Source organism: Callorhinus ursinus, unplaced genomic scaffold, assembly GCF_003265705.2.
Source record: "Callorhinus ursinus isolate GAN/ISIS: 27379988/994484 unplaced genomic scaffold, GSC_fseal_2.0 scaffold15, whole genome shotgun sequence".
In the NCBI taxonomy this organism is placed as follows: domain Eukaryota; kingdom Metazoa; phylum Chordata; class Mammalia; order Carnivora; family Otariidae; genus Callorhinus; species Callorhinus ursinus.
Genome location: NW_027397077.1, coordinates 39,433,846 through 39,456,085, shown reverse-complemented (window position 1 = coordinate 39,456,085; position 22,240 = coordinate 39,433,846). Strand labels below are relative to the sequence as shown.

Here is a 22,240-nt window from a genome sequence, read left to right as displayed (position 1 = left end):
TCCTTCCTTCCTTCCTTCCTTCCTTCCTTCCTTCCTTCCTTCCTTCCTTTCTCTTTCTTTCTTTCTTTCTTACTTTGTTGTCTCCTTCCTTCTTTCCTTCCTTCCTTCCCCAAAAGAATTTGAGAAAGCTTATAACTGAGGATGTGTACAATGATTTTCATGAAATACAAATATAGAATTAAGCCCATCAGGTTTAATGCAGCTGCTGTTATTAAGCATCAGACTTAGCTCTAAGCTTCCTGGAAGCCAAGACAAAAATGGAGATAAGATGAATCAGTCTCAGGCGCCTGGGTGGCTCAGTTGGTTGAGCGACTGCCTTCGGCTCAGGTCATGATCCTGGAGTCCGGGGATTGAGTCCCGCATCGGGCTCCCTGCTCGGCGGGGAGCCTGCTTCTTCCTCTGACCCTCTTCCCTCTCGTGCTCTCTATCTCTCATTCTCTCTCTCTCAAATAAATAAATAAAATCTTTAAAAAAAAAAGATGAATCAGTCTCAGAACTTTTGATATCAGAGGAAAGGGCATTTCCCAGTTTTCCTGACAAAAATTCCAGTAATTTCTCATGCTGGAGAAATTTCTCCACTAGAGTCATATATTGATAATGTTCTCCACAAATTTGACAGCAAGTGGAAATTGAGTTTCACATGGTGATTCCTTATCACAACTTTTGATGAAAGCTCAGGTCACATTGTTGTAAGACAACTCCGGGAGGCTGCTTCTGCAAGGGACCAAGCTAGGGTGGCACCAAGCATTTTACATGAATTCTCTGTGTCAGAGCAGGCAAGATCATTACCCTGTTTTACAGTTGAGGGAACTAAGATACAGAAAGGGGAAGAGCCAGATCAGATAGCTGGTGGGGCACCAGTTTTGTAAGCCAGTTTTGTAGACTCTAGAGGCCCTATTCTAAGTGTCCCTCTCTGGACCTGCCAGAACCACCACATACAAAATTATGGATTGATTATCAGAGAAAAGCACGAGAGTCATTGCCCCAGAATATGCCTGCCAGCCAGGAGAAATCAGTGAGATCTGATAAATATTGGAGGGACCTCTGAGCCTCCTGAGATGGGCTGCTCCTGATTGGATGAGAAGTAGGGGTAGGCACCATAAGGGCAGAAAGGAAACCCCACATTTGGAGCTTAACTAGACTATGTGGGGCTTCAAGAATGGAAGGAAAAATAATATTTAAGCAGCTGTCCCAGGGCAGCCGATGTCTATAAAAGGAGAAGAAACCTCCTTTCTTGTATCTCATTCCTTTTTTTTTTTAAAGATATTTATTTATTTGACAGAGAGAGATACAGCGAGAGAGGGAACACAAGCAGGGGGAGTGGGAGAGGGAGAAGCAGGCTTCCCGCAGAGCAGGGAGACTGATGTGGGGCTCGATCCCAGGACCAGGGGATCATGACCTGAGCCAAAGGCAGACGCTTAACAACTGAGCCACCCAGGTGCCCCTCTTCTATCTCATTTCTTACTGAGCATCTATTATGCACCAGATACCTGCTGGAAACCCAAGTGACAATGGCTGAAAGTCACTTTCTGTCTCATTCTCAAAATAACCTTACAAAGTAGGTATGCTTCTCGGTATGATTATGCCATGTTATAGTTGAAGAAACTGAGGCTCAGGACAGTTGAAATAATTTGTTCAAGATCCCATAGCTGGTAAGGGTTAGAGATGCAGTTTGAACCCTGGTCTGTCTGACCCCAAAACTTCTTTTAATGAGCCATCACTGTTTCAATAGTAGGAGAGAAAAGAGTTGATAGATATGACATTTAAATATTTTTCTTTTTTTAAAAAAAGATTTTATTTATTTATTTGAGAGAGAGAGAATGAGAGATAGAGAGCACGAGAGGGAAGAGGGTCAGAGGGAGAGGCAGACTCCCTGCTGAGCAGGGAGCCCGATGCGGGACTCGATTCCGGGACTCCAGGATCATGACCTGAGCCGAAGGCAGTCGCTTAACCAACTGAGCCACCCAGGCGCCCTAAATCCATTCTATTTCTTTGTTGTTATTTTTTTAAATAAAATTTTAAAAATTAAACACCAAGTCGGTACACACCCACCATCTTTTGGCATAAATTTTTTAAAGTGACTTTTTGACTGTAAAGTTTGAACATATTCAACAAAGTTTGGAGAATACGGACCTATAGAGAGAAGTAAAAGAAACAAAACAAAAGCGGATAATTTTTGGACCATTATTATCATCTGTGGTGTTCCTCTCCACTCTTTGCTATGAATAATGTATGGTTCACATTTTAAACCCAAGTTGCCAAACTGCGTACCTGCTTAACATTACAAGCATTTTTATCCTTTTTTTAATATTATTTTTTTTAAGATTTTATTTATTTATTTGACAGAGACACAGCGAGAGAGGGAACACACAAGCAGGGGGAGTGGGAGAGGGAGAAGCAGGCTTCCCGCAGAGCAGGGAGCCCAATGCGGGGCTCGATCCCAGGACCCTGGGATCATGACCAGAGCTGAAGGCAGACGCTTAACGAATGAGCCACCCAGGCGCCCCTATCCTTTTATTAAGTAGGTTGCATTACCATTAGTCTATGAACTGTGAAGGATTACATCTCATAGGCGTACCTTATGTTTTTAAATCATTCCCTTCTTTGTGATTTCTTCTACATTTTGCTGTTAGAAAAATATTTCTTCAAATATCTTGGAGTATATAGCTTTGTCTTAATTTAGGACTATTTCCCTGAAATTAATTCCCAGAAGAGGAATGCCTAGGTCAAAAGGCCTGGACATTTGTTTAAGCATCTGCACTCAGCTCAGGTCATGATCCCAAGGTCCTGGGATGGAGTCCGGCATCGGGCTCCCTGCTTAGTGAGGAGTCTGCTTCTCCCTCTGCCCTCCGCCCCTGCTCGTGATCTCGCTCTCTCTCTCTCACTTTCTCAAGTAAATAAATAAAATCTTTTTTTTTAAAGCCCTGGCCATTATTTAAGCCTTTGATGAATATTGCCAAATGGCTTTCCAAAAGATTTTAGCCAAGTCCTTTTTCCACCAGAAATGTAGAAGTATCTGTTGCTCACACTGACAACAGTCTTCGGTGTCACCAGTTTTTTAAACTTCAAAATCAAAAGACTATAAATGGCCTTTTAGTTTGCACTGCTTTGGTTACTTATGTGAGGTAGAAAATGTCCCATGTTTATCGTGTTTTATCTGTCTCTGCTGACCAATTATTGGGTCCTTAGTCTGTTTGTTATCAATGTTAGGTGTTCCTCACATAATAGAAATATTATCCCATTGTCTGTAAGACATTTCCCCAGTCTGAAGTTTGCCTTTTAATGCTGGATATAATTTTGGAGTAGGGTAGGTTTTTTTGGTTTGTTTCCAGCAATAGAAGTTAAAGAATGGTTTTCTGTTTTGTAAATAACCCTGTCCATCATTTCCATAAGAATTCTTCCATTTTCGGGTGCTTGGGTGGCTCAGTGGGTTAAGGGGCTGCCTTCAGCTCAGTTTGTGATCCCAGGGTCCTGGGATGGAGCCCCCCATCCCCCCCACCCCCACCCCCTTGTCGGGCTCCCCACTCAACGGGGAGTGTGTTTGTCTCTCTCCCTCTCCCTCTGCCCCTCCCCCTGCTCCTGTTCTCTCTCTCAAATAAATAAAAATCTTTTTTTTAAAGATTTTATTTATGTATTTGACAGAGAGAGACACAGCGAGAGAGGGAACACAAGCAGGGGGAGCGGGAGAGGGAGAAGCAGGCTTCCGGACGAGCAGGGAGCCCGATGTGGGGCTCCATCCCAGGACCCTGGGATCATGACGTGAGCCGAAGGCAGCCGCTTAACAACTGAGCCACCCAGGCGCCCCTCAAATAAATAAATATCTTTAAAAAAAAAAAGAATTCTTCCATTTTCTCTAATCTTAGAAAACCATTCACCCCTCCAGTGTCAGGTTAGAGAATTGATGGAGATGTCTGAGTTGTTTTGTCACCTTTTTAATAACAAAGGGGAGAAGAGGATTATTTCCTTTTTTCCTTCATATATTTGACTTTCCTTGACTTTTTGTTTTAGTACCTAGAAATATGCTCATTGGGGATTGGGACTGTAGTACGAAATGTGAATATGTATATGCATCCCAAAGAGTCTGGAGGAATATGTACCCAAAAATACTAATACTGGTTATTTCTGATTGATGGGAGCAGGGCTGGGATGGATTTGTTATTCAAAGTGTGCCCAGAACCCTTACTTCCTTTTGGCAAGATACCCCTTTTCATCCCATGGTGTGGCTGCCCGTGCCAGTACATTTGCCCAATATAGTACCTTATTTCCTTGGCAATAGTTTGTTTGGGGCCATGCGGTAGGCATGTTACTCTAGCAGAACTCATCAGAGTCCTTCCCTGAGAGTGATATATGAAACTGGGTATATAGCTCTCCTGCTTGGTTCACATTGAAAGCTGGGTCTGCCTCATACCATGTTTCCTGCAAGGCAGAGAGATCACTCTACAGAGGAAGGGAAGTCAACGTGCAGAGAAATCGAGACAGGAGAGATGCAAGAAAGCAAATCCTGTGAGTCTTGTGTCTCCAGTTCCAGTCTCCAAGACCCTGATCCATGGTGTTCTTCCTTCAGTCTTGCAGTCACAGTTTCCTCTTCGATGAAGCTGGCTTTGGTTGGGATTCTGTTACTTGGCAAGTGAAAGAATCTGATAAGTGACAAGGATGGTCTTTGTGTGTTTTAGTATCTGACGTAATTACTTGTTTGGTAGAAATATTTTAAAAATAAAAAATGTATTTGTTAAAAAAGAAAGTGCAAGTGCCCTCAAACATACTCAAAAGCAGGCAAAATGTAAAACAGAGTATAAAAGTTGTACAAGTCTTCAGGCAGAGACTACCTTATCACCTTAGGAATATTGTCAATGAGATAAACAGGAATTTGTGGTGAAACAATTCTAGCTCAATGGGTGGGTATAGGGGAGAGTAGGGGCTCAGCCCTGAGCAGGAAATGTGATTTTTCCATGGACTGGGAAGTCTGAGATACTGAGATTCAGGGGAAGGAAATTGCCCCTTACTCCCTTGCCCCTGGACAAATCAAGTCCCTTCTCGGAGCCTCGGTTTACACTAACTTTAGCCCTCATATTTGAACCCCTACAATATTCCAGGCACTTCACATTCATTATCTCACAGAATTCTCGGGAGAATTCTGAGTTGGTCGTCCATATTCCCATATTCCAGATGAAAAAACTGAGTCTCAGAGAGGTGAAGTGTGACTCAAGTCAGTCTTTAAAGCCTTTCTAGGAACCTCAGCCATTGTCCTCTCTCTGTAAAATGGGCATAACATCGACCACCCCTGACCTAGTCCCAAGGATAAGAGAGGTAAAAGCCAGTGGAAATTGATTTGGGGTAAGCATTGTCCTTTTCCCATGTTCCACTGGAAAATGCAGAAATTTGGGCAGTGGGAAGTGATGGGGGTGGAGTGGGGGGGTCACAGCAATGTGCCTTCTCTGACTGGCCCCAGTCCAGCCCCACCTGCACTTCCTTTGAATTGCTCCCCCTCTCCCCCTGCACCAAGTTTCTTCCCAAGGAAAGACTTGCGCAAGAGGACCTCAGTCAGGTCCCTTGGCCCCCTGCCCACATCCCAGGAGCAATTTGTGCTCCCCCCTCACCCCAAACCTGGCCCCTAGCCATCAGCCCTTGGCACCCGCCCAGTCCCGTCGCACTTTGGTCTTCTTTGGCCTGCTTCCTCCAGGATCCTGATTTATCTCCCTCCCCTCCCCTCCCCCTCCCTGTCCCAGTCCCTCGGGGGCACCACACCTATTTTGAGGGGCAGGTGCAGGGGACTGGAACAGGAACACCGGGTCTGTTTCCCTGCCTGTCAACTGGGGCCACCTCCCTATAACTGCCTCCTTTCTCTTCACTGTCTGCTCTTGCTTTGCCCTTTCTCTACCCCTTCATCCCCGCCCCCATCAGTCTCCTGAGCCCTTTTGAGGGCCTAATTCCCTTTGGGGCACTGAGGGAAAGGGGGGTGAGCGGGAATGGGGAGAAAGAGCCCAAGATCCCCAAGGGAGCTCCCAGAACTGGTCTCAAACTCCAAAAGACGACTGGGTGGAACCCACCAGAATCTGACATCACACAGACCTGGATTCGAATTCGATTTTTCCTCTGACCAACTGCTGATTTTGAACCCTTCAGCTCTCAGGGCCTCAGTTGTCCCCTCTGTGAAATGGGGGCTCCAGCAGAGAGGAGGGGAGGGAAGAGTCCAGAAGAGGATCTGACCTGAACTAGGGGATTCCTCCTCAACCACCGCGCCCCTTCCCCAGCCCGGGAGCGCAGCGGAGCCTTCCAGTCACTCGTCCCCCCGCCGCAGGCTCCTCCTCCACTGACATCAGAGCCGCAGGCGGGCGGAGGGGGCCAGCAGAGCCCGAGCCGAGCCCCAGCGAGAGAGCGGGCGGGCGAGCCAGGAGCGGAGCGGCGGCGGACGGCAACCGACAGCCAGAGCTCGGCGCCAGCCACCTCGGGTCTCCCAGCCAGCCCCGCGGCGGGGCAGCCGCAGGTACAGCCCAGGCGCCGCCCCGCCTGTGCTCCGGGGCGCGGAGGAGGGGTGGCCAGACGCCCTCAGTCGCTCGCTGGATACCCTCACCCAAGGATGGGAGTGGGTGCCCGGACGGGCTGGGCTCTGGATAGGCAGGGAGAGGCAAGGCAGGGCCTTTCTCTCCAACGTCGGCCCGAGGCCCAGCAGGTGCCGGGCGGCTGTGGGGGAACTGAGTGTGTACTAGAGGAAGGTGGGGAGGGTGTGTGTGTGTGTGTGTGTGTGCGCGCGCGCGCGCGCGCGCCTGTGATCGACTGGGCCTGAATATGGACGGACTTGGCATTTGGAGCTATAGATATGTGGGGGCTGTGTTGGGTTGTGCTAATGTCTTAGCACAGGCATGTGGATCAGATATGGAGTTGCATGTAAGGGTATATTTATGGGTGGGGGTGTCTGGGAATCTGTTTTTGTTGCAGATGTGTGTCCAAGTGTTGTGCATGCTGGTATCTGGCTCAAGAGTAGTAAGAGTTGAGGCTATACGATTGTGTATTGAGGATGTTTGAAGTTAGGTGTGTAAGGAGTTGGGGTGCGGTTTGGAGCACAGGAGTTTCTAAGGTGTATAGAAACAGGATGAAGGGTATGAGTGAATCTGGGATGTCCAGTACATAGGTGAGGAATGTGTGTGTTGTGTGTGTGCAGATGTGTGTTTTGGGGGGGTGTAAGAGGGATCCGTGGGAGGGATGTTTGGGTGTGAGGATGTCTGGGGGGAGTGTGTATGTGGACATGTGTGCTGATGTCTGGGTTTACATGTATGATCGGGTGTTGGGGTATCTGGGTATGGAATGTACTGAATCTTGGGGCAGGTATTTTGGTTCAGAGGTGTGGGTGGAGCTTGGTGTGTCCGGGTGTGTCTGTGGACCTGTGAGGGTTGCATTTGCCAAGCCTCCAGGTGGGTTTTAAAACTCTGCCTTGAGAGCTTACCATCATGTCTCCTTTCCTAAAAGTTTCTGCCCCTGGGATAGGTGGTCAGGCCCCTCCAGAGAACCAGGTCCCATCCAAGGAGTGGGATCTCACACCACGGACTCTAGTCAGGACACCATCCCTCATTCTCCCACAGAGGAAACAGAAAGGGAAAGTCCCTTCTTTGAGGTCACACAGCATGCTGGGCTCTGAATGGGCCCCAGTCTGGCTGCATATTGGAAAGACAAGCTGAGAGTGGCCCCATCAAAGTCCTTTGTCCTCAGCAAGCTTAGCTGGACCCCAGCCAGTCATCATTTGGGCAAAGATGGACCCAGTCCCTATCCATTGCCAACCTCAGTCTCCCCATTGTCCATCTGATAAATGGGGAGAGAACTCCCACCCTCCGGCTGACAGAGGTCTCAATGGAGAAAGGTACCGGCTAGATCAGGGTCAGAAGAAGCCCATTTCTCAGGCTTCTGGGACCCAAACAGGGAGCCAGGAGGGAGAGGGGGGTAATAGGAGGCCTGGGGAGCTCCAGCTGTGGCTGTTGTTGCTGTGGTAACAGTGCAGAAGGAGCTATTTAAAAACGTGGCTGAGATATTGCTGGAAGCCCAGGCTGCTGGAAACCTGATTTCCGAGAGGCTGGGTGGGAGAAGAAAGAGGAAGGAGAGGAGACACCCCAGCAATTCCCAGGGTGGGGCTGAGACATTGCTGGTTCTGGGGATAGGGGGACCCTCCAGGACCCTGTGCTTCTACAAGCTGCTCTGGGGTCTTCTCTGCTGTCCTCCTGGGGGTCAGTGTCCACCTGAGTGTTTGGATTTGGAGAGGGAGAAACTGGGAGGTAAGCTGAATAAATTAGTGAACGAATGTCTAGGCATGAGGACTTGTGGGAGAAACAAATGACTGGTGAATGAATGAATTTGCTGAATAATTTTGTCAAATGAATGAACCAAGGAATGAATAAATGCAGGCTGAATGACTGAATGGGGCCTCAGTTCCCGAAGTTCCAACATAGAAGGCTGGGCCCCACTGAGTCTTTTCCCTCCATTCCCCTTCTCAGGAGCCCTGGCTGTGGCCAGGGGGCAGTGGGCCATGCGGGGGGCAGTGGACGGCCCCAGCTGGAAGCAGGTGGAGGACATTAGGGACATTTACGACTTCCGTGATGTTCTGGGAACGTGAGTCTCAGGGCAGGCAACCGGGGGCGGTGGGGGGGGGAGGCTGTCTGAGCTAGGGGGTGGGTTGGGAAGGTCTTCATTCTTGGGCCTGGCTGGCTGGGGAGGCTGAGTCCAGGGTGGTACTTCCTCTGGTCAGTTGATCACCGCTTCCTGTTTCCTATAGTCCCAGCCCCGTGGCAGCCTTGCCATGGCCCAGTCTGGCCCATGTTTTCACTTCTGGCTGACAGTGGGTAGAACAGACGCTGCTCTTGGCTACAGCTCTGGGTTCCTGTGAAGAGAACGAAGTAAGGGAGAAGGAAGGAGCCAGTTTTTCCAATTTTTGGCCAAGAGCTGGGGGTTTTGGCCTAGGTTAGGAACTGAAGCTGGGCATGGTTCTTTTCTCAGTGGTGGGAATCCAGAAATAACTCAAACCTGATTTCTGCCCCTCAAGTCGGTCCTAAACATGTGAGGGAAACACACCCAGGGAAAATGACAAGAGGGTATATGATGTGCTCCCGTTAAAGTCAGGAATGAGGACTTTGTAGAGTCCAGAATGGTGGCTTCTGCCTGGGGAAACCTTTCTGGAGAAGCGGGTATTTGAGCTAGGGACTGAAGGATAAGCAGAAATGCACTTGTCAGAGAGGGAGAAGGGCATTCCAGGCAGAAGGAAGAGCATAAGCAAAGGCTGAGAAGCAGGTTATGTGTGGAAAGAGGATAAGAACGATAGAGCTTATTATAATCAGAGACTGGGGAAGAGTGCAAGAAGTGGCTGAGAAGAGAGAACAGGTCATGTAAGGCCTTGAAAGCCGAGTTATGGAGGCTGGACTATGTCACGAGCCATAGGAAGACATTTAAGACATTTTCGCAGGCTTGCAATTCAGGATGGTCACTCTGGCCAAAGCGTGGAGGGTAAATTGGAGAGGGACAAGACTGGAAACCAGCAATGAGGCTACCAGAGTCACTAGGTTTTTTTTGTGTTTTTTTTCCAAGATTTTATTTATTTATTTGAGAGAGAGAGCACAAGTCAGGGGAGAGGCAGAGGGAGAAGTAGGCTCCCCGTGGAGCAGGGAGCCTGACATGGGGCTCGACCCTGGGACCCCGAGATCACGACCTGAGCCAAAGGGAGATGCCCAACTGACTGAGCCATGCAGGCGCCCCCACAGTCACTAGTTACTCTGATGATTGAGATTTTACCACAAGAGATGGTTTTGACATATGACTTCCTCTTATCCCAGAGAAAGCAAGAAGTCCTAGAAAAATACTCCAGTATATCCTCCTTATCAGTGAACTCTAGTGCAAATGAGTTTGCTCTTTTCTAAGAGCTTGTTGTAAAATATTGCTTCTCAAATTCCAGTGAGCATAGATTACCTGAAGAGCTTGTTAAAATGCAGATTCTGACTTAGTGGGTCTGGGGTTGAGACCTGAGATTCTGCACTCATAAAAAAGTTCCCAGGTGATGCTGATGGTTCTTCAAGGATATAAAAGGTGTTAATAAACCATGACTCAAATTGACTGTAGCAGAAAAAGAAATGAATCAGTTGTGCATAAATCAATAAGCTGAGGGGGCGCCTGGGTGGCTCAGTTGTTAAGCATCTGCCTTCGGCTAGGGTCATGATCCCAGGGTCCTGGGATCGAGCCCCACATCGGGCTCCCTGCTCGGCGGGAAGCCTGCTTCTCCCTCTCCCACTCCTGCTTGTGTTCCTGCTCTCGCTGTCTCTGTTTCTGTCAGATGAATAAATAAAACCTTTAAAAAAAAATCAATAAGCTGAGGGCATAAACGTCAGGCATGGCTGGATTCAGAGACTCACATGTTGTTATCAGGAAATTGTCATCAGGAATTTCTTAGCTCTGATTTCCTTTGTGTTACCTTCATTCTCAAGCAGGCTCTTCTCAAGTGGTGGCAAAGATAACCATCATTAGCTCCAGGCTCCCATCTTACCAGCTTGGCAGAAAAAAGCTGCTCATTCTTTTTTTTTTTAAAGATTTTATTTATATATTTATCTGAGAGAGAGAATGAGATAGAGCATGAGAGGGGAGAGGGTCAGAGGGAGAAGCAGACTCCCCGCTGAGTGGGGAGCCCAATGCGGGACTCGATGCGGGACTCGATCCCGGGACTCCAGGATCATGACCTGAGCCGAAGGCAGTCGTTTAACTAACTCAGCCACCCAGGCGCCCAAAAAGCTGCTTATTCTCAAAGTGCCAGTAACCTGGCTTGCATCACAGGACCCAATTACTGTAGCCAGGGATAGGCTACTCTGATTGGCCAGACCTGGGTCATGTGACCACCGCGCGGCCGGAGTCGGGAGTGGGTGGGTGGGTGGTAGAGTGATGGAGGGAGGCTCATCCCACATCCTTGGTTCACAGGTGGTCACCTAACCCTTAGGGGTATGGAGGAGGGGCTGAAGGGAAGCTAAGGTTCCAGTTCCCCAGCTCATGAATCCCCTCTCTCTGCAGGGGGGCCTTCTCAGAGGTAATCCTGGCAGAAGATAAGAGAACTCACAAGCTGGTGGCCATCAAATGCATCGCCAAGAAGGCTCTGGAGGGCAAGGAGGGCAGCATGGAGAATGAGATCGCTGTCCTGCACAAGTGCGTGGGCCACCTTGTTTCTGCCTGGGTTGACCCTGCCTTGACTCCTCCCATTCTCTTCCTACCTCTGCTTTGTGCTTTGGGCAAATCGTTTAACTTGTGAGCCTCAAATTGCTCATTTATAAAATGGGGTAATAATCTCCACTTGGTAGGGTTGTGGAGAACATTAGAGGTTCCTTTATCTCCTGTGTCTAGTGCAGCAGTTAACATGACAGATGTGACTGAAATGCCACTGCTTATTTACAGTGGTTTAATCTGTTCAGTCAGATCTAAAAGCCAATCCTTGAACATGGCTTGAAGCAATGTATCTCAACTGGTGCGATCGTAGACCTACTTCAAGTTCCCCCCTATATATTAAAGCCACTCAGGAAGTTAAAAAATGCCTGTCTCATGACCCTCTGATTAAATAACCAACTAGTCTATGATTAGCTCATACTGATGTGAAACCTGCTGCCCTCACTGGAAAGCTTATAGAGAACCTTCACTTCCATCCTCTCTCCTGAGCTTTCCAACCACCCTGGGCAGGGATGAAATGATAATTTCCACTACTGGGTGGGGGAGGGGACTGAGGCCCAGAGAGGGTAAGGGATTCGCCCAAGGTCACACAGCAACTTTGTGGCAGAGCCATGGCTTCTGTCAAGCTCAGTCACCATCATTGGTTCATTTATTGAGCATTCACCGTGTACCAGGCATTATACCGAGATTCTTACCTGCATTTTCTCACGTGATCCTCACCTCAACTCTTTGAGGGAAGTACTGAGGGAAGTTATTGGCTTCATATTATAGATGAGGAAACTGAGGCTTAATATTCAATGAATAAGTGAGCACTTACTCTACACCAGGTGTGGGAGGAACAATGGTAAGATAAAGCCCCTGGTCTCCTGGAGCTGGTGTTCTGGTGGCGGAGGCTGACGGGCTTATAAACACAGAAACACTTGAAAAGCGTGTATTGATCAGTGCCGCAAGGTAAAAAGACTTGCCTCCGACAGCACGCACTAGAGGCAGGTGAGACCCAGTCAGATGGGTCCGATGCTAGGGCCCAGTGTCTGTTTACAATCTCTGTGCTCTCCTACCTTCCATTACATCATAATAAATTGTGGTAAATCAGCTTTTCCTTTTGGGACCCAGAACTCTGGTTTGTCCTGCCCAGGTCTGCAGTGGTGGTCTTTCGAGGTGAGGGTAGCAAAGTGGCTGAGCTGTCCTCAGCTCTGAACTACCTCATTTCTCCTCTCAGGATCAAGCACCCCAACATTGTAGCCCTGGATGACATCTATGAGAGTGGGGGTCACCTCTACCTCATCATGCAGCTGTGAGTGGCCCCACCCCTTGCTCACACCTCCCCCTGCTGCCCCTCTCTAGCCTCTGTGGCCAGACTGTCCTGTCCCCGGCTGCAGGGTGTCCGGCGGGGAACTGTTTGACCGCATTGTGGAGAAAGGCTTCTACACGGAGCGGGACGCCAGCCGCCTCATCTTCCAGGTGCTAGATGCCGTCAAGTACCTGCACGACCTGGGCATCGTACACCGAGACCTCAAGGTGGGGTACGAGGGTGTGTGGTGAGCTGGGGTGCCGGGTGGGGCCTCCGCAAACCCCTCACTGTATGACCTGGGGCAACTCTTACCCCTTCCCTGAGCTTTGGCTTCCCTTCTGCAAAATGCACCCTGTAAAGCCTAAACTGCCTCCTCCCCTTCCAGTTTGGACACTTAAATGGATACAAAGGTGAACGGAGCTGGTATTTTTGTCCAAATAACGGCTAGGTCTTTTTCTCATAATAAAAGTCCCCCTTGCTCTTCGTAGAAAACTTGGAGGGGACAGCAAAACATAAAGAAGGAAGCCAGAAACCCCTGAAATCCTACACCTCAGAGACCATGATGGATTCACATTTTGTAGTACATCTCCTCCGGTCTAGAAAAGCGCTGGGGTGAGACAGATCTGGGCTTGAATTCCGTCCCTACTACTCCCTAACTGTAGGTTCTCAGGCAAGTCACTTTGCCTCTCAAGGCATCAGTTTTCCCATCTGTAAAGTGGGATTATTCAGATCGGCCTGACAGGGATGTGGTAAGGAAGAAATGAAATCAAGCACTAGCACAGGATCTGGCACACAGTAGGTGCTCAAAAATTATTCAGGGCTCACAATATAAACCTGAGGTTTATAGAAAATTCCCTCTCACATTCCTGAGGCCCTTGTCCTTTCTGGTACTTTTAACCTCCTTGAGAACTTCCTTGAGCTTCATGTGCCTTCAACACAGTGGCTTTTGGGAGGCTCAGTTTTTGAGGGGTGCTTGGGGAGGCAGATGGTTCTGCCAGCGTCTGGCCATCTCTGCCTCTTCCTTTCCCTCCCCCTTCCAAGCCAGAGAACCTGTTGTACTACAGCCTGGATGAGGACTCCAAGATCATGATCTCTGACTTTGGGCTCTCCAAGATGGAGGACCCCGGCAGTGTGCTCTCCACAGCCTGTGGAACCCCAGGATATGTGGGTATGGAGCATCCTGGGCTGGGGCCATGTGTAGGGGAGGAATTGGGAGCTACAGGGCAGAGATTTGTCACCACCATGTCCCTTTCCCTCCATAGCCCCCGAGGTCCTGGCCCAGAAGCCCTACAGCAAGGCAGTGGATTGCTGGTCCATTGGGGTCATTGCCTACATTCTGTGAGTGGGGGCTTGGCCATTGGGGCATGTGGCTCCAGTGTTCTCCTCTCCCCTACTTTGCTCTCTTCCTCCTCTCTGCTATTTCTTCTTTCCTGCCGCCTATGTTTATATCTAGCAATTAATGAGTAAGATTACTTCATTCAATATATACTATGTTTCTGGCATTATGCTAAGCACTGGGGATTTAGCAGAGAACAAAACAAAGTGCCTGCCCTCAGGGAGCAAAAACTCTAGTAGGGGAGATAGATAATAAACAAGTAAGTACATCTATAAAATAATGTCAGGTATTAAAATACTATGAAGAAAAATCAAGCAGGGTAGGGAGATGGGGATGGATGCCATTTTAGATAAGGTCAGGAAAGTCCTTTCTTAGGAGGTGACACTTGAACAGCCTCCTGAATGAAGTGAGGGAGCCAGACATTAGAGGTGTGGGGGAAGAATGGTTTAGGCAGAAGGAACAGCAAGTGCAAAGGCCCTGAGGAAGGAAAGATGGTAGAAAATTAAGAAACAGAAAGGCCAGTGTAGCTGGACAGGAATGAAAAAAATCAGAGAGGGGCAGATATCTCCTCTTTGTAAAAGGGGGAACTCCTTCCTGTGGGTGCTGCCTGACCCAAGACTGCCCCAAAGCTCCTTCCTGGAGCCAATGGGTGCACTGAAAGTGGATATGAGGATGAGTTTCTCCCTGCCCAGGCTCTGCGGTTACCCCCCCTTCTATGACGAGAATGATGCCAAACTCTTTGAACAGATTTTGAAGGCCGAGTACGAGTTTGACTCTCCTTACTGGGACGACATCTCTGACTCTGGTATTTGAGGCTTTGCCTTCTTCCCCTGGGCCCTACCTCTGGTGCCTTTCACATCTGTTTTGGGGTCTCTTCACTGCCTGCCTTTGGTCAGATTCCCCAGCCCCAAGCTAAGAGCTGTTTTCCAGACCAGACACCCCACCCCAGGTGCTTCCCTCTGCCTGGCCCCCGGTCTGAGAAGCTTGTAGGCCTGCATTCATTCACCTTCAAAAATAGTATTTTTGAAAATACCTCACCCATTTGACTTCCTAATGCCTCAAACACCACCATGAAGGTTCTCATCTGTCCTTTTGTGCCTCCTATTAGGAGGCAAACCTATGAAGCCATTATCAGTCACTTACACATCAGTGTGAATACACTGAGTAGAATCTTCTTTAAGAACAAGTTTTTCATACGGGAAAAAGGAGAGAGCTGGAAGGCTGCGGTGGGGGGGGGGGCTTAGAGAAAGAGTACAAGTGGGATCGGGTGCTGCATGGACAGATCTGGCCTCTTGTCTTGCTTAAATGCCAGGCCAGACCTGAGGGGGTGGGTTTTGTCTTGGGGGTGTCCACAGGCACCACCATGCTGTTTCTGTCTTTGCTCTTGCCTTGGGGGTTCAGCCAAAGACTTCATCCGGCACTTGATGGAGAAGGATCCTGAAAAGAGGTTCACCTGTGAACAGGCCTTGCAGCACCCATGGTGAGAGCTCCCACAAGCTGCAAGCTGGGGTGCGGTCTGGGGCCCTCAAGGCTGCCTCTGCCTTCACAGACAACCCTCCACACACCCCCATCCTAGGATTGCAGGAGATACGGCTCTAGATAAGAATATTCACCAGTCGGTGAGCGAGCAGATCAAGAAGAATTTTGCCAAGAGCAAGTGGAAGGTGAGCCCACGTTCCTAATCCTGGGTCCCAGCCTCCCTAGGCGTCCTTCCCAGCCCACTCCAGACCTCAGCTCCCACAGCACCTAGCATCAAGTCAAGCACACAGTAACTGCTCAGGGATGCTTACTAAAGAAACTCATTCATTCAACACTCCCTGACACCTACTCTATCCCAGTGAGAGTCCCTGACCTCCAAGGCTAGAGGGAGAACAGTATAACTCAGAGACATCTACTCCAATCTACGGGGTCCTGGAAGGATGCTGATGGCCTGACAGACCTATCAGACTCGACAGCTGAGTAGGAATTAGCCTACTAAGCCTACTAAGGCAGTAACCTGCCTTCCAGAAAGGGCTCTCAGGGTGCAGAGAGAGCCATGGACTCACGCCTGGGAGGCTGTAGCAGAGATGTGGGCAGGAGATGGTAAGGGCTTGGACCAGAGAACAGTGGATGGCTCAGGAGTCCTTTAGGAGGTAGAACTGACAAGTGATGGTAGAAGAGATGTTGGCAGAGAGAGATGTCAAGGGCTAGCCCAAGATTTTGGTTGGGGAAATGGTGAATGGTGGTACTATCATTGAGATGGGGATCCCAGGGGTACACACCTGGGGGGGGTATGATTCTGGTTTTGGACATGGTGAATTTGAGGTATGTGCCGGACACCTTGGTGGATATGTGAAGTAGAGAATGATACACAAAGGTACGTGGGCAAGTTATTCAACCTCCCTGTGCCTGTTTTCTCCTGTGGCAATGGTGACACTAACAGAGCCCACCTCAAAGATCTCTGTGAAGATTAAATGAATTGCTAAATAAAGTGCTTAGAACAGTGCCTGACACATGCTGCTATATTAAGTGTTTGCGATCAATTAATTATAAAGGGTTATAATATATACTTGTTCATATACACATATTTTATATATATGCATGTATGTGTGTGTAAATATATAATATGGCTGAGTGTCATTTAATAAAGACTTGTAGAGGTTTCAGGGGCTTTAGCGGATCAACCACTAACACCTGAAGGAAAAATAACAAAACCAGTGCAAGAATTCCACCACTAGACCCTGTCACATGATCTCCCCCTTCTCCCCACAGCAAGCTTTCAATGCCACGGCTGTGGTGCGGCACATGAGGAAGCTCCAGCTGGGCACCAGCCAGGAGGGGCAGGGACCGACGGCGAGCCACGGGGAGCTGCTGACACCAGCAGCTGGGGGTGAGGACCAGTGCTCTATGCAAGGGCGTGAGTGGTCCATGAAGAGGCATCCAGGCTGGAGTGGAGGGTCTGCGCCTATGGCCAACTCTGTTCTCTCTCCTCATGCAGGGCCAGCAGCTGGCTGCTGCTGTCGAGACGGCTGCGCGGAGCCGGGTCCGGGACTGTCCCCTGCGCTGCCTCCACAGCTCTAGGGCCCCAGATCCAGGGTCCAAACCCTTCGCGTGGGAGGGGTTGGGGCACCCTGCTCCCCATCCCTCCCTGAATTGGAGAGTTACCCTGCCCCGCCGCCTACCCACCCCTTTCCCTATCACTCCTTTGCTGCATTTTCCATACAAATGTTTCTATTTTATTGTTCTTTCTTGTAATAAAGGGAAGAGATAAAAACATAGGTAGCTCTGTCTCTCCAGGGAATCCCCACCCCACACTGCTGTGCAAACTACTTAATTTGAGTGCACCTGGCCCCTGAGGTAGTTGCAGGATGCCCCCTTCCCAACACAAAACTGGATGGGGGGAGAAGTATTTGGGGAACCCCTTTGTCCAGTGCCCCCCACGTAGCCTTCTGGGTCTGTAGATCTCCTGCGCTTTGCTGGTGGCTCCTGAGCCCGGTGGGGTTGGCACAGGTCAGCACTGAACAGTACCTGGGGGCAGCAGGGAGGACACTCTTGGGGGTCAGGGTACACGGAGTCAGGGCTGGTGGGGCTGGTGGCAGTGTGGAGAGCTACAAGAGTTCACGGGGAGCAGGGTCAGGGCAAGGAGCGCCCACTAGAGTCAGGGCTTGGGTGCGTGAAGAGTCCTGGAGGACCACCTGGAATGGCAGTGATGGTGGAGGAGTCAACTGGGTCAGGGCTGGGGGAGGAGTCCTAAGGGGTCTGGGTGGGAGGAGGAGGAGGAAGAGAAGCTTCAGTACACTTACTGCTTGGGCCCAGCCAGCATAAGGTCCCCACAGGCTCCGGAAAAAGCTTCCTACACCAGAGTGATAAGGTGAAATTAATTGGCCCTCCTACTCCCTATCCACAGGAGTGGGATTTTATGGAGAGGTGTGAAAAGTTTCTACTACCTCAGCCCACTCCCAGCTCCAGTGTCCCACTCTCTCCTTACCCAGTTCTCTGTTAGCCTGGGGGCTTGGACCCTTGGCCTGGGACGTGGTGGGGTGCCAGCAGTAGTCACGCTGGGCAATCTGCCACATGTGGACATCCACGGGCACGGCCTGGGGCTTGTCTAGGGCCATCAAGCAGATGCAGTCAGCCACCTTTGAAAGAAAAAGAGTGAGCCACAGAGGAGGAATGGCAGGATCCAGCCAGCATCCTGCTTCTGGTCCCAAAGCTGGCTGTTTCCTTCTCTACTCCGAGGTTACTATTATTTTATATTCTCCATCAATATACACCCTCTTGTAATAACTTTAAAAATAGCTATGATGAGATTTCTACTGTGTAAACACCCATGTGGGCCAGGTTCTCATCATAACCTGGGAAGAAGGCAGTACTATATCCATTCTGCAAACAAGAAAACAGGTTCCGAAAGGTGAAGTGACTTAGCCAAGGTTACATGGCTAGAAGAGGCAGAACCAAGATTCTCTGTTAGGCTGAAGTTCAGAGCCCATTAAAAAGGTTTTTAAACAAAAATCCATTTTTAATCTAGACAGAAGTATAAAGAAGAAAACAATAAATGCCCAATTCCCAATCATTTTACTGCTAGCAAACCTTGTTGATATTAAACAAAAACTTTTATAAGTACATATAATTTCAAGATAAGAACAACATGAAAAGGAAAAACATCTTTCCACTTGTCTTCCCATAGGTAACCACTATTAAGTTTCCTGTGGTTCCTCCTGGAAATTTTTGTACACATATAGCAGTGTATATGTGCACCTGAATAGCCTTTTTAAAAATGCACTCAAGGGACAAAGTCCTGTATACTCCTTCTGCACTTTGCATTTTCTCTAATAAAACATCTGCTTGTATCCTTTCTCTTCCTGCCCTGCCTCCAGAAGCCAAGCATGTACCCAGCTCTCAGGCTTGCCTTGTCTCCTTCTCTGCTATTCTCCACATGGGTGGTAAGGGTAGCTCCTATCCCAATGGGACCTCACCTTGGTGCCCACCCCGGGCAAGGTGCAGAGGGCCTTGTGGGCCTCCTCGTAAGGGGCCTTGTGCAGCTGCCGCAGCCAGGGCAGCCCACCCTGTTCTTCTAGGATGGCTCGAGCACTGGCACTCACGTAGCGGGCACGGTACCCCAGGCCCAGCTTCCTGAGCTGAGCCTCTACCTCTGGCCCTGTTGGGAGTTGGGGAGAGTAGGGGTCAAGCATCTTCAAATACTTCTTGTCTTCAAGCTAGTGTGTGAGCCCTCTGCCTCACAGGAATGCTTTCCCTAGGCACCTCTCTCCCACCTCATTGCCCTTTGGGAGATGCCAGGACACTTACTTGTGCAAAAGTAAGGGTTAAAGCCTGGGTTCTGCCCCTCTACAAATGTTTTCTGAGCACCTACTACCCAGTGTTGGGCACTGGAGCAGGGACAAGAAGGACTTGCTGCCCTGGTGGAACTCCCCAGTTGAGTTCTTTAACCTTTCCGAAGTGCATTCACATCTATGATCTCAAATAATAACCATAATAACAATAGCTTCTATTATCAAGTGCTGGGTATCGTGTGGGGGCAAAGTGCTTTAGGTACATTATTACACTTTTCTCAAGGACCCTGACGACAGCACTATTATTTAGGGTAATAACTTGCTCGAGAAAGGACAGGGTATAGATGGGATCTTGCACCCAGGTCTGGGAAACCAAAGCCCATGCTCTTAGACCCTTAGAGCACCCTGCCTCATGAATGCTTTACTCACCACTCAAACCCTTCTGAATAGAAACTGTTATTCCCACCCTACAAACAAGAGAAGCTTGGATAGGTAAATGAATTCTTTTGGTCTTATGACTACTGAACTGGGAGCTGAGACATAAGACTGGGTTTCTATTCCCCAACCCCCCCCAAGATGGGGTTTCTAAGTACCAAAAACATTCTCTTTTCTCTAGCTGGCCCGTTTCCTTACTATGCAGTCCCTAAGCACGTCTCTTCGCTTTATTCTCACATCTGCCAACAGATATATTTGCCTCTGTAAAATACTTGCCTTACAGGGCTGCTATGAAGAACACTAATGTTCTTGGATGCAAAATTTTTGGGTTCCCTTAGAGATGGCAACTTAAGTTTTCTGCATAATTCCTGTATGTCAAACACTGTCCTAGATGCAGTATGTGTATTTCTTTACTTCACCCTTGTGGCAACTCTGATAGGTAGGTGCCATTATTATCTTGTTCCAGATGAAAAAACTGACAGAGGCTAAATAATGTGCTCAAGGTCATACAGCTAGATGTCAAGTGCCAAAGGTAGAATTCAGACCTAGGCAGTCTGTCTCCAGAATGAATGCTCTTAACCCCAAAGTACCATATACTATATATAGTGGGGTTTTTTTGTTTTGTTTTTTTTGATGAAGCACTGAACCCATGGGGTAAAAAGCAAAGACTAGTGAGCTGCTGACATTTTAGGGACAGACGGGGAGGATTTGGTGGGGCTGATCAGACCAGGCAAGTTGGTTCTGGAAGTGTTTGGGAAGGCAAGAAGCTTTGAGATGGGAGAGGGGACCAGGGGAGAAGTGAAGAGACCCTGAAAGCTATTGGAGGGTCTGAGGGCAGGGACCCACCTACTCACCAGCCAGAGCCTGCAGGCTGGGGAAGCCATGGTAGGTGACATCATCAAGCTGGATGAGCCGAGGTCCGAAGGCCTGACAGAGCCGTTCTACCATGCCAGTTATGCGAGCAATGTTGTTGTTGGAGGAACAGATGAAGGAGAAAAGGCACTCGATGGGGTCCTGTTGCAGGAGTCGCACACCTGGGGAAAGGTAGGGGATAGGATACAGACCTGCTGTCAGGAGTGGCCTCTTCTCACCCTCAGATCCTAGGCACCAAAGACCTAGAAGCATCCCAGGGGAATGATGGACAGTATTTTTAAAGAAAGCAACACCAGAACTCTCATTCCTCATAGAATCCATGAGGTCTGGGGTATCATTACATTTCACAGATATAGAAGCCACAATGTAAACACTATGAGGATGGGGATTTGTGTCTGTTTTGTTCACTGCTATATCCAGTCACATAGCAGATGCTCTGTAAATAGTTACAGACTGAATGACGTCACCTGCCCTAGGTCACACAGCCAGGATTTGGCCCAATATCCTTGTCACTACACTGTGGTAATCAGCAGAACAATAATAATAGTAATAAATAATTAGTATGTGTCAGGCACTATTCTAAGCAAAACTTTACACGTTAAATTAACTACTTTAATTCTTGTAAAATTCTGATTTACGAATCCTTGTAAAATTCTGATATAATCCCCATTTTACAGATGGTGAAACTGTGTAATTTAACCAAATTACAAGAACTCCAACCCCTGCCCCAATCCTTGAACTCACCTTGGAATTTCTGAGCCACTTCTTGAAAGTGGGGGTCCACAGAACTCCAATGGTGATATAGTTGAGCCAGGCTGACATCCAGCTGGAAGTACTGGTGCACAGTCTTTAGCTCTTCTGGTGTAGGCCTGCCAACCCATCCCTTGTCGCCTCGGTACACAGTACAGTAGAGCTGCTCCTCAGTCTGGGTCAGTGTCCATACCTGGTTCGCCAGCACTCCAGTCCAGTGCGCAGGGTTTTGTTCCCTCCACCTGAGCCCCCAGGCACACAGCAGCCCTGGTACTCAGTTTTCTTTCTTGCACCCTTTGGGGCCCTCCCATCCTACAACAGCTTCATACACAAAACTGACTTAGGAAATGCCAAGTCATTTGATCCTCACAACAATACACTGGCTTTTTTTTTTTTTTTTTTAAGTTAGCTCCATGTCCAGCGTGGAGCCCAACGTGGGGCTTGAACTCAGGACCCTGAGATCAAGACCTGAGCAGAGATCAAGAGTCGGATGCTTCCGACTCGGCCACCCAAGTACCCCTGCACTGCTTTTTTACCTCCACTTTATAAAGGGGGTAAACAAGCTCACCACCCGTGCCTCAATTTCCTCTTTTGTACTCTGAGGTTTCTGCCATTACCCCCAACATTCCTTTACACTCCAGACCTGCAGTGTCGAGGGTCGAGGAGTCAGGGTCACTCACCGGAAGGACTGTCCGGAAGCCAGAACCAGGTCCAGGCGCAGCTCCGAGCGTGGACAGGGGATGGAGGCCCACAGGGCCGGGAAAGAAGCTAGAGTACGATGCCCCATGCTGCATAGCAGAAGGGAGCGAACAATTCCACGCCAGGCTCCGCCTCATAATGGCCCCGCCCACTCGGTACCAGATCTCCCTTAGCCAAAAGACCACGCCCACACAGGCTACACAGCCCTTAAGGCCTCGCCCACCAAGCCCTTGTCCCCTAGTTTACTTAAGGCCCGCCCAGTTTCATTTAATTCTTCCACTCCCCGTAGGCCCCGCCCCTTACGGTCCGCAAGGGCACCTCCCCCTCCAATCCTCCGCCCTTCCTCCTTACGTATCCTCCCCAGCCCCCGCCTCCCGCGCGGCGCGCACCACTGTCCTCCGAGCTGCAGCG

At 49.2% G+C, this 22,240-nt stretch overlaps 2 protein-coding genes across 6 annotated transcripts; one reads left to right on the top strand and one right to left on the bottom strand.

The window, feature by feature from the left end:
• Positions 1–6,140: 6,140 nt before the first annotated feature.
• CAMK1 (calcium/calmodulin dependent protein kinase I) lies at positions 6,141–17,057 on the top strand. 3 transcript variants are annotated; one of them, XM_025885245.2, is made up of 12 exons: positions 6,162–6,484; positions 8,481–8,595; positions 11,029–11,160; positions 12,395–12,469; positions 12,555–12,693; positions 13,508–13,634; positions 13,729–13,804; positions 14,495–14,607; positions 15,204–15,282; positions 15,379–15,466; positions 16,554–16,671; positions 16,780–17,057. In XM_025885245.2, exons 2-12 carry the CDS (start codon positions 8,513–8,515, stop codon positions 16,860–16,862), a joined length of 1,113 nt encoding a protein of 370 aa, XP_025741030.1. In that variant the 5' UTR covers positions 6,162–6,484; positions 8,481–8,512; the 3' UTR covers positions 16,863–17,057. The 3 variants fall into 3 exon arrangements, with proteins under 3 accessions (XP_073757721.1, XP_025741030.1, XP_073757722.1); XM_073901620.1 differs by having other exon boundaries at positions 6,141–6,484; positions 16,554–17,057; XM_073901621.1 differs by lacking the exon at positions 6,162–6,484 and adding an exon at positions 8,124–8,261 and having other exon boundaries at positions 16,554–17,057.
• On the bottom strand, positions 8,698–22,240 carry OGG1 (8-oxoguanine DNA glycosylase). 3 transcript variants are annotated; one of them, XM_073901622.1, is made up of 7 exons: positions 21,811–22,226; positions 21,125–21,372; positions 20,362–20,541; positions 18,758–18,939; positions 17,770–17,920; positions 17,585–17,634; positions 16,995–17,309 (listed from the first exon to the last, which is right to left on the bottom strand). In XM_073901622.1, exons 1-7 carry the CDS (start codon positions 21,915–21,917, stop codon positions 17,112–17,114), a joined length of 1,116 nt encoding a protein of 371 aa, XP_073757723.1. In that variant the 5' UTR covers positions 21,918–22,226; the 3' UTR covers positions 16,995–17,111. The 3 variants fall into 3 exon arrangements, with proteins under 3 accessions (XP_073757724.1, XP_073757723.1, XP_025741029.1); XM_073901623.1 differs by lacking the exons at positions 16,995–17,309; positions 17,585–17,634 and adding an exon at positions 8,698–8,863 and having other exon boundaries at positions 21,811–22,240; XM_025885244.2 differs by lacking the exons at positions 16,995–17,309; positions 17,585–17,634; positions 18,758–18,939 and having other exon boundaries at positions 17,807–17,920; positions 21,811–22,230.

What these genes read in the sequence shown, in the direction of transcription:
- CAMK1 (XM_073901620.1), top strand. Translation starts at nt 8,513, where the DNA reads ATGCGGGGGGCAGTGGACGGCCCCAGCTGGAAGCAGGTGGAGGACATT. An exon ending in TTCCGTGATGTTCTGGGAAC is followed by an intron (nt 8,596 to 11,028) that starts GTGAGTCTCAGG and finishes CTCTCTCTGCAG; the next exon opens with GGGGGCCTTCTCAGAGGTAA. An exon ending in TGGAACCCCAGGATATGTGG is followed by an intron (nt 13,635 to 13,728) that starts GTATGGAGCATC and finishes TTCCCTCCATAG; the next exon opens with CCCCCGAGGTCCTGGCCCAG.
- OGG1 (XM_073901622.1), bottom strand. Translation starts at nt 21,917, where the DNA reads ATGGGGCATCGTACTCTAGCTTCTTTCCCGGCCCTGTGGGCCTCCATC. An exon ending in AGTGGCTCAGAAATTCCAAG is followed by an intron (nt 20,542 to 21,124) that starts GTGAGTTCAAGG and finishes ACCTTTCCCCAG; the next exon opens with GTGTGCGACTCCTGCAACAG. An exon ending in CAGCCTGCAGGCTCTGGCTG is followed by an intron (nt 18,940 to 20,361) that starts GTGAGTAGGTGG and finishes AACTCCCAACAG; the next exon opens with GGCCAGAGGTAGAGGCTCAG.